Source organism: Episyrphus balteatus, chromosome 2 (genome assembly GCF_945859705.1).
Source record: "Episyrphus balteatus chromosome 2, idEpiBalt1.1, whole genome shotgun sequence".
Lineage (NCBI taxonomy): Eukaryota > Metazoa > Arthropoda > Insecta > Diptera > Syrphidae > Episyrphus > Episyrphus balteatus.
Genome location: NC_079135.1, coordinates 31,656,164 through 31,672,183, shown reverse-complemented (window position 1 = coordinate 31,672,183; position 16,020 = coordinate 31,656,164). Strand labels below are relative to the sequence as shown.

The 16,020-nt window shown below is 31.4% G+C and overlaps 1 protein-coding gene across 1 annotated transcript; it reads left to right on the top strand.

Moving 5' to 3' along the window:
• The first annotated feature begins 1,551 nt into the window (after positions 1-1,551).
• On the top strand, positions 1,552-9,205 carry LOC129911441 (pupal cuticle protein Edg-78E-like). The gene is made up of 2 exons (XM_055989253.1): positions 1,552-1,899; positions 8,703-9,205. Exons 1-2 carry the CDS (start codon positions 1,888-1,890, stop codon positions 9,093-9,095), a joined length of 405 nt encoding a protein of 134 aa, XP_055845228.1. The 5' UTR covers positions 1,552-1,887; the 3' UTR covers positions 9,096-9,205.
• Positions 9,206-16,020: the final 6,815 nt, after the last annotated feature.

Genomic DNA, 16,020 nt, shown 5'->3' with positions numbered 1-16,020 from the left:
TTCTAAAATTTTAATATTATCTTTACTTACACACTTTTGTATAAAAATTTTCATTTAAATCGGGTTAATGTTGTACGAGATATTGAGAAACGAAAAAAACCGTTCTATGACAGGTACCGTTAATAACGGTACAAAAAATATTTTTTTTATTTAAAAAGTTGGCTATTATGTGTAGTACTACACACAAAAATTTTAATCAAAATCGTTAGAGCCGTTTTTGAAAAAAATTAACTTTTCTATTTCCGTTATATGGCAGGTACCGTTAGTTTTGGTCATAAAAAAAAAATTTCAATTTCCCCTCTAGGGAATCACCAAAAACTGCTAACCACCAAGTTTGAAGAAAATCACTTCACTCGTTTAGGCTGCAGCTCCAGATAGAGACAGACACACAGACAGACAGACAGACAGACAGACAGACAGACAGACAGACAGACAGACAGAATTGCCGGACCCACTTTTTTGGCATTCTCCATCATTGTAATGTCATGTAAAATTGTTATCTCGAGTTCGATTTTTTTTACGAATCCTAAACTTGCCCTATAGTACCTATATCGCAAGTAAAAACATAAATATGATTCGCTTAGTATTCAAAATATTTACAAATTCTACCCAGAAAAGGATTGCTTTCCCTTTTCTAATTTTTTTTTCATTGAGGTTACCGCCCTAACAAACAGTATAAACATGTGACAAAATAATTAATGTACCCTGAGATTTGTATACCTGTTCGTTAATAAGGCTAGTTTATTACGGGGCACATCAGTGATCATATAAGGAAAATAAATCTTTTCCAAAATGTCTACTCTAGGTTTTTGGAAAAGGTCATTACTACAATATGTAATTGCTAATATACATAAAATCGGGTTTAAGAAAAACAATCGTGTTCACGTGTCCATAGTGAGTTTCTTGGGTGTTCGAAAACCTTTGAATAAGCTTGCTTGTTGTATTATTCCCATTTTCTATACATAAAAAAATTGCTGTTTTAAAATAAACAAAACATAGATGTCCTCAGGTTTGAACGTCAGCTCTTTTGTTTCAGTATTCTCATCAATACTTTCAATAGCGTAAAATTTTAAACGATTAGGTAAATTGCTTAAGCCATTTAGTAAGTTACTAAGTCCGCTTTTTGGCTTAGTAACTTACTAAAATGACTTTAGCAATTTACTTAATCGTTTAGTATTTTGCGCTAAAGTTTTTATTTAAAAAAAAAAAAAAAAAAAACAGATCCAAACTTAAATTACTTCAAATATATTATTGGTATACCTAATTTTTACAGCCTTTGTAAAATGAGCTGCAAAAAATGTTGGGCTTATTCGCACCTTGAAACTTTTCAGATTTTATTTAAATTTTTCCAACATTTTGTTCACTTGAATAATAATTATGGAGAATAATAGCTTTACTCGTTTCGGTAATCGTAGGTACCAACGTACATCGGAGAAGAGTGCATAGAAATCTGTTAAGACCATGTACATTGATTTCATTTAACTTAATGCCAAGTTGATTATTCTAATATTATTCTTTTAAGGAAAAGAGTCTAGCTTGTTGACAAATAAAAAGATTTATAGAAAAAAAAACACTTAAAACTTTTAAGCCATCAGTTTTGTTTATAACTTGTATTTTATAGTTTTTTGCTAATTTTGATGTATACAACATTCCTATCCTAAAAGGGAAAACTTAAATTATGCAAATTCAAAATTGAGACTTAAGCATTTTTTCGATGGCTCATCACTTGACATTGCCCAACAATGGATATTGATCTTGACTCTTATGAACCTACGCATTTTCTTGCCAAATTGACCAACCCGTATAAAAGCATAGTACTAGATACAAATGATCAACAGTATTTTTTTTGCTTCCTCAGAATAACCAACATTGAAATTTATATTCAAAATGTTTAAAATTGTAAGTATTACAAATAGCTTACAAAGGAATGATGTCTCTCGAATAACATATACTAGCTTACCCGTGCGAGACTTCTCGCATGCTTTAATAAAAAGAAAGTATAGGTAGGTAGGTACAAATGTAAATGCAGAGTGTGTTTTTTAAAAAGTCGAGAATTACTAAAAAACTCCTGTCTATCCCATTTAAAATACATTGGATTAGCCCCAGTTTAAGTTAAACAGCTATGCATCATTCTTCGTTTTCAAATTTTTTTCAAAGCAAATAAGAGATCGAATTTTTTTTTTAACAACTATAAATTCTTTGCTTCCGGCTACAAAGAGGTTAAGTCACAAAATTGCACTTTCGGGTTGTGATGAAAAGAGAATAAGCTCTTTTATTTGGTATCAAAAACATACATTTAGAGTAACTCTTTCTTATAAAAATAAGAGGATCAATGCTCAAAAATTCATCGATTTTCAACTTCAATCGGATTTTCTGGTAAACTATCATTTATGTAAGTCCTTTTTACCCAGGGGCAAAGAATTGATAGTTGACAATCGTAATAGGGGTGCAACACTTACGCCCCTATAGCACGCAAAGAGCAAATGAAGGGTCCAGGGGAAAAACGGCACATGTCCACTTTTTGTCAAAAATAAACGAATGATGAGGTCTTTGTAGTATTTACTGACCACTATCTGATGGCATCCTTACTTTTATAAAACAAATTTAAGCCTTGCTGAAAAAATAAATAAATTTTGTGCTTTAAGTACTAAGTTGTATGGAGAACAAAATTTAAAAATGCATTTTTCTCGAAATGAGTTGGAATGGACTTGCTGTTTTTCCCCTGGAGCCTTCAAATATTCCGGCCTTTTTCTTATGTACATTATGTATATACTATATATGTACATACATAGGTACACTTCCCAGACTTTTCCTGGCAAATGGAAGATGAAATGTTCCTACGGAATATGTTCATACATATATCGTCGCCTCAATAAAATAATGTCGTATGTTACATTCGGCTACTTTTGGGAAAACGCAATTAAAGTTCAGATTTTTTTTCTCGAAAACTGTACGGTGAATTTTTTTAAAAATATCATGACATATACAGAAAATATTTGTCTATTGAATTATGTTAGAATTATTTCAATATTTCAGAAACAAATAATAGTCAATTTTCTCCAATATGCCGATGTCGTATGTAACGTTTTCACAGAAACTATTTGTTAGCCAAACACATACGACAAATTGATGACACATACGACAAAAATTAGCAAAGTTTTATTCGACACTTGTTTACGACATACGACAAATAGATGTCAAATTCAATGCGAAAAAAAAAAACAAATAACTAACGTTAATTTATTATTTTTTTAAAATCACATTGGCTCTTGGTAATAACCCGAGTCTAACAAAACTCAATTTTAACAAAAACATCAATGGTAAAATAACATACCTACATCTAACTTCTTAACAATTGGTTTAGAAGCAGTATAAAATGATAGAACTTGTTTAATTTGGAAGTGAAAAAAATCAAATATCAAAAATCACATAAATAGAAAAAAAATAATAGGTAGGTACATTATTTTTAAAACAATTTTAAAATTAATGAGATCACAGTTTACTAAAATTAAGTTATGGGGACTTTTCACGTGCCGCGAAGCTTTTCGACCCGTGTGAACGTAAGTCGCAGGCGACTAAAGTGACAGTCCCCATAGAAAAATCCTAGTCGACCGACATATCGTGCGGCTAAAATCGACTCGTGTCGGCATTACTATTCAATTATTAGTTTTAAGATAGCACGATAAAAGCTTCATACAAATTTCGTAGGGCCAAGTTTTCATTGCCACTGGATTCGAAACATTGGGGGAACCTAAAAGATCGGCATCAAAGAATTCATCATCCAATATTTCTTTACGTATGTATACTAAATTAATAAAATCATAAAACCACTATTTTATGCATTTTGTATGCATAAAATAGAGCATAAAGCTCCTCGGATAGACTTGGAGCAGATCGACTCGTCCGACCTGTTTAAAATCTTGATTGCAACTGAAATTACACTCGTCAGTGAATTTCCTTATGGGACAAACGACAAACGTTTACTGAAATTCCAGTAAAATATTGTTGTATGTGTTGCAAAAACAGCACATACGACAGTAATTTACCGAACGAAGAAAAACACTGATTTGTATGGAAAAATTGTAGTATGTGATAATTTTTGTCGTATGTGCACGTTTTCTGTGCACTTACGACAAAAAGCTACTGAAAATGTTTGTAACCCTACACATACGACAAAATGCATAGCGATTATCTCGGAAATGGATACAGATATCGAAAAACGGATTTCACAGAACGAAGGAGAAAAAATCAATGAGCAAAACTGCATTCAAATCTCAAAACCTCAATTTTGCACATACGACAATATTTTATTGAGGCGACGATATGTACTTACAAAAAATCTTGAAAAAAACCATAGGTGTGTTTTTTTGTTTATCTATATTGATTTTTGAAATCCATGCAAATATTTGGCACCACTGTACATAAACTTTGGCAGCTGTCTGTCAGAAAAGTCGCTTTTGTTTTTTTAATAGGTCTGTTTGGGTACTGCCTAAAACAGAAATATTTCTACTTTTTTCAACATTTTTAACCCAATTCCTGTTTGGGTACTCTGAAATTGTGCATTTTTTCACAAAAAAGATGGCCGCGAGAGAGAAAAAAATTTCCCCTTCTTGCGAATTTCTGCCCAGAAAATTTCATCGGACAAAAATCTGAAATCTGTCAAAGGTAGTGCTTTCTCTGTTTTTCTTAATTTTTCTTGTCGCACAACATAAACAAAACAAACTACAAACATGGCGGCGTGGCTTTTTTCTTGTTTTTTTTTATTTATTTCGTTTTAGCCCTGATTTTTCAATCGTCAGTTAGACTATCAAAAGAATAAATGTCAATATAAAAAAAACTTTTATTCCTAGGAATAAGCTCTATCTGGGGTTTATCTGACTATTGAAAAATTGGCCCTTAGTGGTGTAATACTCAAAATAAATTAATATTTTATAACAAAATAATAAAAAAAGTGTTTAAAAAACAATACAAACAATACAAAGTGTTTTTAATATTTGTCATTTCTTGTTTTGTTTTTCAATTTGTGTTTACATTTTTAATAAACAAAACAAAGTAAAAACATGGCGATGTGGCTATGTTTTGTGTTTTTATTTTTATTTATTGTGTTTTAATGGTTAAGTGCTAAATTTTATAAATGATTTATAAAAAATAAATAAAAAATGTGTTTGTTAAACAAAACAAAATGTTTTTATATTTTTCGTTTCTTAATTTTTGTTTTCAATTGGTGTTATTGTTTACATTTTTGTTGTTGTAGAAAAAGTAGCAGAAAATTTTGTGCCAAAAGCGTTTGGGTACTTTTACACAATTTTTCTTTCTCTGAGAGGATTTCATCCCCACTCCTTAAACTTTGACAGGTTTCATATTTTTGTCCAAAAAGAACCCAAACAGACCTAATATTGGGCACGTTCAAACACCTATCGGATAGGCTATCTGGGATACCCGTATCTGGAATATCTTTTTGAACAAAGAGGTATCCAGATAGCTTGCCCAAGCAGCTACTAAAAAAATATGTAAATATTGAGAAGAGGAAACTTTTTCTTTTGAGCAAATTACATTTTTTTTATTGTTGAATAGTACTTGCACAATCGCTTTGACTTTATTTCTTGCAATTTTTTTTTATTTTAAAGCTGATAAATCGCCCGAAAAGTAATCAAAAAAAAAAAAAGCCAGCTGATCACTCGGATACCTGAGGTATACCAGAAATTCTGGGATACCTTCAGATTATTTTTTGACAGAAAATGGTTCGTTTTCTTGCTAAATTTTAACATTGTTTACAACAACAAAAAGCTATCCGATAGCTTTATGTTAGCTCTTTGAACGTGCCCATTAACTCCGCAGTGGAAGGCCATTACATGATGGATGCAAACAAATTTTTTCACAAAAAAAAAAAACAAAAACCATAGCATGACATCCATTTTGGATTCAAAAAATTTCACAAAAAACCAAAAATCCAAACTGACAGTTCTGATTCTGAAAAAAAACAGAATTTCTCTTCTGGTTTTAAAAACAGGGGTGAGATTCTGTATGGCGAAAACGAACAAACGTTTTCGTGTGTGCGAAAGGTTTGATTCATATAACGAAAAACGAAAGAATTTGTTCTGTATCTGTCACAAATTTTCTTTCGTTTTTCAAAAACGAACGATTGTTTTCGTTTCGTTTTTTATAGAATGTACCCCCAGAATCAGAAGCAGAATCACTCACACATTCATAGATTTAAATGTTAGCAGTACAAAATGTTTGCAGCACAAAAACAAATGAAGTTTGGCGCGATTACACATATATGTGGCACATGTTAAACTTCAGATTCTTCGGAATGAAAAAAAACTGTTCATTTGGGATTCTGAATCGAAGAACAATTCCGGATTGCCAATTAAAAACGCCATTAAACGTTTGTTATTGTTTTGTTTCTGGCGGTGTTTTTTTTTCATAAAGGGAAATTCCAAAAACTATCTTTGTCTTTTCCTTTTCTAATTTGACATATCTCGGCAGGGAAAATGTAAACAAAAAACATATTGTCACACACACTTACAACAAACACTGTGTGTTCGAAATCATTTGACCACAAAAACTTTTATATTTCGCGATTGTTTTCAAATTTAAAGTTTTTATTTCCGATTAATTAAAAAAAAATAATTAATTTTACATATTTATTTTGGAAAACACGAACTAAATTCACAAAACTCTATCACAATTCGCGCCTCCTTTTGTTTGTTTATGTCTTCACCATCCCAGCTATAGCTGTAAATTTTTTTTTTTTCTTTTTTTTCTGTTTTCTTTTGACTATTTTCTTATACTGACAATCGTTGGAAGTTCCCCACTGAACTTATTCCAAAGATCCTGTCAAAAGCGATGAACACTTCCACTTTCCAATCATTTTGGAAACATCTTATGTAGAAGTGTTCAATGATCTGAAAGAATAATTAAAATAAAGGTAGGACCGCACTTGATGTTGAAGGAACTACGCAAAGTACACCAAAGTAAAAAATAAGCAAAATATTTTGTATCTTTCATTGATTATCGGAACTACACTATGTGGAATATAATTATTCCCATCAAAATATCGTATTATGTGATAAATGAATAAAATAAATCAATTATTTGTATTTGACGAATTCGACGGAAGAAATAGCCCAACTTTCTACTTTTTCATCTGTCGTATCCTTTGACATTGGTTGTCAACAATAGATCAGTTCGATTTTCTGTTTCGGAGTACACACCGGGGAATTTCAGAAACTAAGAACTGTGTTCTTTTCTTTTCTGATTTTATGAATTGTGAACTTTAGTTGTTTATTTGTGAAGAAAATGTAATAAAAGTAACATTTAATGATATATCTAATAAATTATATCAATTAAATACTAAAATTCTGTTGTAGAGTTCAATTTTACTATGCCAAAGTCATATCTACAAATGATAATCTGTTATTAAAAATTGTTTTTAACTGAAGAGCAAGTACATACATAAAGTCTAGTAGCGTATTTTATTTTATTAAAAAAAAAGAACAACGATAATAGTTAACAATTTCTTGCATCAGAACTTCCTTAGTGCACATTCATCAAGAAAATATCGAACACACCTTGGAATTTAAAGTGAGCTGTCAAATAGCAATCCGTCATGCAACGTATTCTTTGGGTCACCCCTTTCTGTCCCATCCTTCAATTTCAACGGATTGATTGACACAACGGGTGGAACGGATTCTATGGGTTGGGGCCTTTAATTTCAAATTAATCTTTCGATCCATTTTACCTCGATGAGGATTAGCAATTTACCATTAACCATTTGACATTCAAAATGAAATAGTTTTTGAAAATATCTTTTGGATTTTAGTGAAAACATGATATAAGGCACTTAAACACAAAATAAAACTTTTGAGTGATCTTTTTTTTACGGAGGTTGACTACCCAGAACCTCAAAAGTTGGCATTTTCAATTTGTGTGCCAAAAATGAAATAAAAATGTATAACTAATGTTACATGTAACAGGGCTGTTTAGGTACTGCCTAAAACAGAAATAGTTCTCCTTTTTTCAACTTTTTTTAACCCAATTCCTGTTTGATTAGACTGAAACTGTAGTTTTTTTTTTTTTTACAAAAAAGAGAGCCCCTCTTCTTGCAAATTTCTGCCCAAAAATTTCTTCGGACAAAAGTCTGAAATCTTTCAAAAGCTAGTGCCTTCTTTTTTTCTTTTAATAAATGATAATTTTGTCCTAAAAAAGTTTGCGTACTTTTGCACAATTTTTTCTTTCTCTGAGAGCATTTCATCCCCACTTCTAAAATTTGACAGGTTTCATATTTTTGTCCAAACTTATCTGCAATTTTTTTGTACATAATGCTTAAAATGTTAACCATCAGAATTTTTAAGCAAATCGGAGAATTTACTCGCCTAATGAACGCCCCTGATGATACGAACTAATGATATACGAACACCCCTAATGTGAACAGGAACACGCCATGTCAAACATTTCCAGATTCATTGGAAAGTGGTAAAAAGTCATTTTAAAATTCATTTTGGCTGGAATATTATTTTTTAAACAAATTAAGATTTCTTAAAAATTATAAACATTTATATATTTATATTTTGCCAGATTCTGGTGGCAGAAATTCGCCTTTTTTTAAGATATAATTTATTAAAATCTGTTCGGTGTAAGTCCCGGAAAAGGGTGTTCGACAACCGTAATAATATATATGATTTTTTCATTTGAAATAGATCTTGATTATTGCTGCCCTTGTTGGATTATTATCAGCAGCAGATGTTGATAGAGCTGCAGAAACTCGCAGCCATATCAATGACCCATCTGATGCTGATGGAAATTTTGCTTATTCTTTTGATACCACCAATGGAATAGCTGTTCAAGAAGCTGGCAATATTGCAGGTGTTAATGGAGCCGCTCAATGGGTATCACCCGAAGGAATACCAATCCAATTGACATATACTGCTGATGAAAATGGATATCATCCATCTGGTGCTCATTTGCCAACTCCACCACCAATTCCAGAAGCTATCCTCAGGGCTCTTGAATATATCAGAACTCATCCACCAAAAGATCAAGAACCAGAACGACGCATTGTTCCAGCAGCAAAATACCCATTTAGAGGATAAATTCGAAGAAAACAGTTTTGCTTTATTAAAACTTTTTGTTTGTTTGTACTTATATATTTATGCTCAAGACGAAAAATAAATGCTAAGCATGTTGGACCATTTTAAAATAATTTATTATACCTATGTATTATGTTTTCATGAGTGCGTAATCAGGGGGCTCAAATGTTCAATTACGAGTAGTTTTTGGTAGCAATTGTGACATGAGTTTTAATTTTATTCTAGAATAATAAATAAATTCTAATTGTGACCGTCTTAATTCAGAATTGGAAAACAAAATAATAATGAACATAAGTATGAGGGGCTCATTCGCTGAACAAAATAAAATGCACTTCGGGTCAAACGTACTTGCTCTACAGTTCAAGTTGATTAAATTTTTGAAGCTTTTTTTGAAAGGAATGAAGGAAAAAAAAAATATTTGATGTCTCATTTTTTACCTAAATGCATATAGTCCTGTTCACTGTGATCTCATGTCATATCTGTAAACCAAAACTTGTTTTAAATATCTGCTTCCGAATGAAGGAAGAAAAAAAAATTTCGATTGCAAATAATTCTACAACCCGAAATCCTACAAACTTTTGGTTTTCTGTTAAGAATAGATCCTAAAGAGACCTTTCTGTTGATGTCTCATTTAATGGATTTGGACAATTTTTTGAAAATTCAGTTTTTTTAGACAAGGGTACCTACCCCTTGGATAATTTTCGAAAATCTTAAAAATAAAATTGTAATTTTTTTAGCTGAATGCATGGCCTGTTTACTTTGATCTCATGTCTGTAAACCAAAACTTGTTTCGAGACTGCTTCCGAATGAAGAAAGAAAACAAAATATTTCGATTGCAAATAATTCTACAACCAGAAATCCTAGAAACTTTTGGTTTTCAGTTATGAATAGAGCCTAAAGAGGCCTTTCTTTCGATGAATTTGGAGAAAATTTTTGAAAATTCCGTTTTTTTAGACAAGGGATAATTTTCGAAAATCTTAAAAACAAAAATTGTAATTTTTTTTAGTTTAATGCATAGTCCTGTTCACTGTGATCTCATATCTATAAACCAAAATTTGTTTCGGGACATGGATCTGAACGAAGATATCTCTTCCGAATGAAAGAAAAAAACAAATACTTCGATTGCAAATAATTCTACAACCAGAAATCCTAGAAACTTTTGGTTTTCAGTTATGAATAGAGCCTAAAGAGGCCTTTCTTTTGATGTCTCATTCGATGAATTTGGAGAAAATTTTTGAAAATTCCGTTTTTTTAGACAAGGGGTACCCCTTGGATAATTTTCGTAATTTTTTTTAGCTAAATGCATAGTCCTGTTCACTGTGATCTCATATCTGTAAACCAAAACTTGTTTCAGGACATGGATCCGAACGAAGATATCGCTTGCGAATGAAAGAAGAAAACAAATACTTCGATTGCAAATAATTCTACAACCAGAAATCCTAGAAACTTTTGGTTTTCAGTTATGAATAGAGCCTAAAGAGGCCTTTCTTTTGATGTCTCATTTAATGGATTTGGACAATTTTTTGAAAATTCAGTTTTTTTTAGACAAGGGTACCTACCCCTTGGATAATTTTCGAAAATCTTAAAAATAAAATTGCAATTTTTTTAGCTGAATGCATGGCCTGTTTACTTTGATCTCATGTCTGTAAACCAAAACTTGTTTCGAGGCTGCTTCCGAATGAAGAAAGAAAAAAAAATATTTCGATTGCAAATAATTCTACAACCAGAAATCCTAGAAACTTTTGGTTTTCAGTTATGAATAGAGCCTAAAGAGGCCTTTCTTTCGATGAATTTGGAGAAAATTTTTGAAAATTCCGTTTTTTTAGACAAGGGATAATAGGTGTGTTTTTTTGTTTATCTATATAGATTTTGTGCAAAAAAACGACATCGAGATTTTTGAAATCAAAACAATTTACGTGTTAAAAACAACAAAAACTTTATCTGTATAGATTTTTGAAAAATCCAGATAATTATCCAGATTTTACTTTCTCTCGATAAAAACAGTAGTGCCAAGGTACTTTATTTGTTGTGTTCATACAAAAATATCTGAAAATATTAACAAAAAAAAAAAAAAGCGGAGAAAACGAGATTTGAAAAAAACTCTCATAGAAAAAAATAATCAAAAATTTGTTTGACATGGTTGCATTGAAATGTACAGTAGCGAGCAAAAAAAATGCAAACGAAAAAGGTTTAAAGAGTTTTGAACCAGAACTAAGTTACCAGATTTGGCAAATTGAAACTGTTTTATTTTCATTTAACAGAGTCAATTTGAGGAATATTTTACTCCAAAACCATTATTTGGTCAGAAGTCTAACCTAAATATGCATTTTTAGACGAGCAAAAAAATGCAAATGTTTTTATTGTTTGCATTTTTTTTGCTCGCTACTGTAAATATCTCGAGATATACGCAATGCACTTTTCAGATAAAAGTCTTAAATGGATCCTGATAAGATTGTTGAACAGATATGTATATAAAATTACCAAAGTTTTTTCGAAAAATTAGAAATAAAAATAAAAAAGTTTTCACATTTGATTTTTAAAAAATCGAAAAAAAAATTCAATATGGCTACCTTCAAACGCCTATAACACAAGAACGACGCAACCAATGTTAATGGTCATGGTCTTAAAATGTAGCTAAGAATATACAGATAATTTTTGGTTTTTTGTGAAAAAAACAATTTTTTTGAATCCAACATGGATGCCATGGCCATATGAAAATTTTTGTTTGCATCCAACATGGATGTAACGGCCTTCCCACTTCGGAGTTAAAATAAAAAAAAAACAAAAGCAACATTTTTGACAGACAGCTGCCAAAGTATATGTACAGTGGTGCCAAATGTTTGCATGGATTTCAAAAATCCCGATGTCGTTTTTTTGCACAAAATCTATATAGATAAACAAAAAAACACACCTAATTTTCGAAAATCTTAAAAACAAAAATTGTAATTTTTTTTAGTTTAATGCATAGTCCTGTTCACTGTGATCTCATATCTATAAACCAAAATTTGTTTCGGGACATGGATCTGAACGAAGATATCTCTTCCGAATGAAAGAAAAAAACAAATACTTCGATTGCAAATAATTCTACAACCAGAAATCCTAGAAACTTTTGGTTTTCAGTTATGAATAGAGCCTAAAGAGGCCTTTCTTTTGATGTCTCATTCGATGAATTTGGAGAAAATTTTTGAAAATTCCGTTTTTTTAGACAAGGGGTACCCCTTGGATAATTTTCGTAATTTTTTTTAGCTAAATGCATAGTCCTGTTCACTGTGATCTCATATCTGTAAACCAAAACTTGTTTCAGGACATGGATCCGAACGAAGATATCGCTTGCGAATGAAAGAAGAAAACAAATACTTCGATTGCAAATAATTCTACAACCAGAAATCCTAGAAACTTTTGGTTTTCAGTTATGAATAGAGCCTAAAGAGGCCTTTCTTTTGATGTCTCATTTAATGGATTTGGACAATTTTTTGAAAATTCAGTTTTTTTTAGACAAGGGTACCTACCCCTTGGATAATTTTCGAAAATCTTAAAAATAAAATTGCAATTTTTTTAGCTGAATGCATGGCCTGTTTACTTTGATCTCATGTCTGTAAACCAAAACTTGTTTCGAGACTGCTTCCGAATGAAGAAAGAAAAAAAAATTTTCGATTGCAAATAATTCTACAACCCGAAATCCTAGAAACTTTTGGTTTTTAGTTATGAATAGAGCCTAAAGAGGCCTTTCTTTTGATGTCTCATTCGATGAATTTGGAGAAAATTTTTGAAAATTCCGTTTTTTTTAGACAAGGGGTACCTATTGGATAATTTTCGAAAATCTTAAAAACAAAAATTGTAATTTTTTTTAGCTAAATGCATAGTCCTGTTCACTGTGATCTCATATCTGTAAACCAAAACTTGTTTCACTACATGGATCCGAACGAAGATATCGCTTGCGAATGAAAGAAGGATTGCAAATAATTCTACAACCAGAAATCCTAGAAACTTTTGGTTTTCAGTTATGAATAGAGCCTAAAGAGGCCTTTCTTTTGGTGTCTCATTCGATGAATTTGGAGAAAAATTTTGAAAATTCCGTTTTTTTAGACAAGGGGTACCCCTCGGATAATTTTCGAAAATCTTAAAAACAAAAATTGTAATTTTTTTTAGTTAAATGCATAGTCCTGTTCACTGTGATCTCATATCTGTAAACTAAAACTTGTTTCAGGACATGGATCCGAAGATATCTGCTTCCGAATGAAAGAAGAAAAAAAATATTTCGATTATAAAATAATTCTACAACTCGAAAAACTAGAGACTTTTGGTTTTCAGTTATGAATAGAGCCTAAAGAGGTCTTTCTTTTGATGTCTCATTCGATGAATTTGGAGACAATTTTTGAAAATTCCGTTTTTTTTAGACAAGGGGTACCCCTTGGATAATTTTCGAAAATCTTAAAAACAAAAATTGTAATTTTTTTAGCTAAATGCATAGTCCTGTTCACTGTGATCTCATATCTGTAAACCAAAACTTCTTTCAGGACATGGATCCGAACGAAGATATCGTTTTGCGAATGAAAGAAGAAAATAAATATTTCGATTGCAAATAATTCTACAACCAGAAATCCTAGAAACTTTTGGTTTTCAGTTATGAATAGAGCCTAAATAGGCCTTCAAAAAATTTTGAAAATTCCGTTTTTTTAGACAAGGGGTACCCCTTGGATAATTTTCGTAATTTTTTTTAGCTAAATGCATAGTCCTGTTCACTGTGATCTCATATCTGTAAACCAAAACTTGTTTCAGGACATGGATCCGAACGAAGATATCGCTTGCGAATGAAAGAAGAAAACAAATACTTCGATTGCAAATAATTCTACAACCAGAAATCCTAGAAACTTTTGGTTTTCAGTTATGAATAGAGCCTAAAGAGGCCTTTCTTTTGATGTCTCATTTAATGGATTTGGACAATTTTTTGAAAATTCAGTTTTTTTTAGACAAGGGTACCTACCCCTTGGATAATTTTCGAAAATCTTAAAAATAAAATTGCAATTTTTTTAGCTGAATGCATGGCCTGTTTACTTTGATCTCATGTCTGTAAACCAAAACTTGTTTCGAGACTGCTTCCGAATGAAGAAAGAAAAAAAAATTTTCGATTGCAAATAATTCTACAACCCGAAATCCTAGAAACTTTTGGTTTTTAGTTATGAATAGAGCCTAAAGAGGCCTTTCTTTTGATGTCTCATTCGATGAATTTGGAGAAAATTTTTGAAAATTCCGTTTTTTTTAGACAAGGGGTACCTATTGGATAATTTTCGAAAATCTTAAAAACAAAAATTGTAATTTTTTTTAGCTAAATGCATAGTCCTGTTCACTGTGATCTCATATCTGTAAACCAAAACTTGTTTCACTACATGGATCCGAACGAAGATATCGCTTGCGAATGAAAGAAGGATTGCAAATAATTCTACAACCAGAAATCCTAGAAACTTTTGGTTTTCAGTTATGAATAGAGCCTAAAGAGGCCTTTCTTTTGGTGTCTCATTCGATGAATTTGGAGAAAAATTTTGAAAATTCCGTTTTTTTAGACAAGGGGTACCCCTCGGATAATTTTCGAAAATCTTAAAAACAAAAATTGTAATTTTTTTTAGTTAAATGCATAGTCCTGTTCACTGTGATCTCATATCTGTAAACTAAAACTTGTTTCAGGACATGGATCCGAAGATATCTGCTTCCGAATGAAAGAAGAAAAAAAATATTTCGATTATAAAATAATTCTACAACTCGAAAAACTAGAGACTTTTGGTTTTCAGTTATGAATAGAGCCTAAAGAGGTCTTTCTTTTGATGTCTCATTCGATGAATTTGGAGACAATTTTTGAAAATTCCGTTTTTTTTAGACAAGGGGTACCCCTTGGATAATTTTCGAAAATCTTAAAAACAAAAATTGTAATTTTTTTAGCTAAATGCATAGTCCTGTTCACTGTGATCTCATATCTGTAAACCAAAACTTCTTTCAGGACATGGATCCGAACGAAGATATCGTTTTGCGAATGAAAGAAGAAAATAAATATTTCGATTGCAAATAATTCTACAACCAGAAATCCTAGAAACTTTTGGTTTTCAGTTATGAATAGAGCCTAAATAGGCCTTTCTTTTGATGTCTCATTCGATGAATTTGGAGACAATTTTTGAAAATTCCGTTTTTTTTAGACAAGGGGTACCCCTTGGATAATTTTCGAAAATCTTAAAAACAAAAATTGTAATTTTTTTTAGCTAAATGCATAGTCCTGTTCACTGTGATCTCATATCTGTAAACCAAAACTTGTTTCGGGACATTTCTTTTTTTTGATGTCTCATTCGATGGATTTGGAGAAATTTTTTGAAAATTTTGTTTTTTTTAGACAAGGGGTACACCCCTTGGATAATTTTCGAAAATCTTAAAAAAAAAAATTGTAATTTTGCATGTAAATGCATAGGCCGGTTCACTGTGATCTCATATCTGTAAACCAAAATTTGTTTCGGGACTTTGGATCCGAAGATTTCTGCTTCCGAATGAAAGTTAAAGCCTAGTACGCTGCTGAAGCGAAAAGAAGCCGCACGATATGTCGGTCAACTAGGATTTTTCTATGGGGAACATATGTCACTTTAGACGCCTGCGACTTACGTTCACACGAGTCGAAAAGCTTCGCCGCACGGCAAAAATCGACTGGTGAAAAGTCTTCATTAGCATTTTCGTTGTCGACTTTGGAGACTTGAAAATTTTTCGTTTCGCATCAGCAACGTACTAGGCTTGATTTAATTAGCAAAGTTGTTGCTGACTGTTTAAGGACTCCTGTTAAATTGATTTTTTTATTAAAAAAAAAAATAACTTAACAGTTTTCATAAATGCTTGCTAATAGAAAAAAAATATCAGTTTCATCAAAGTGGACAGTTTGATGTTTGAGCACTTCCTG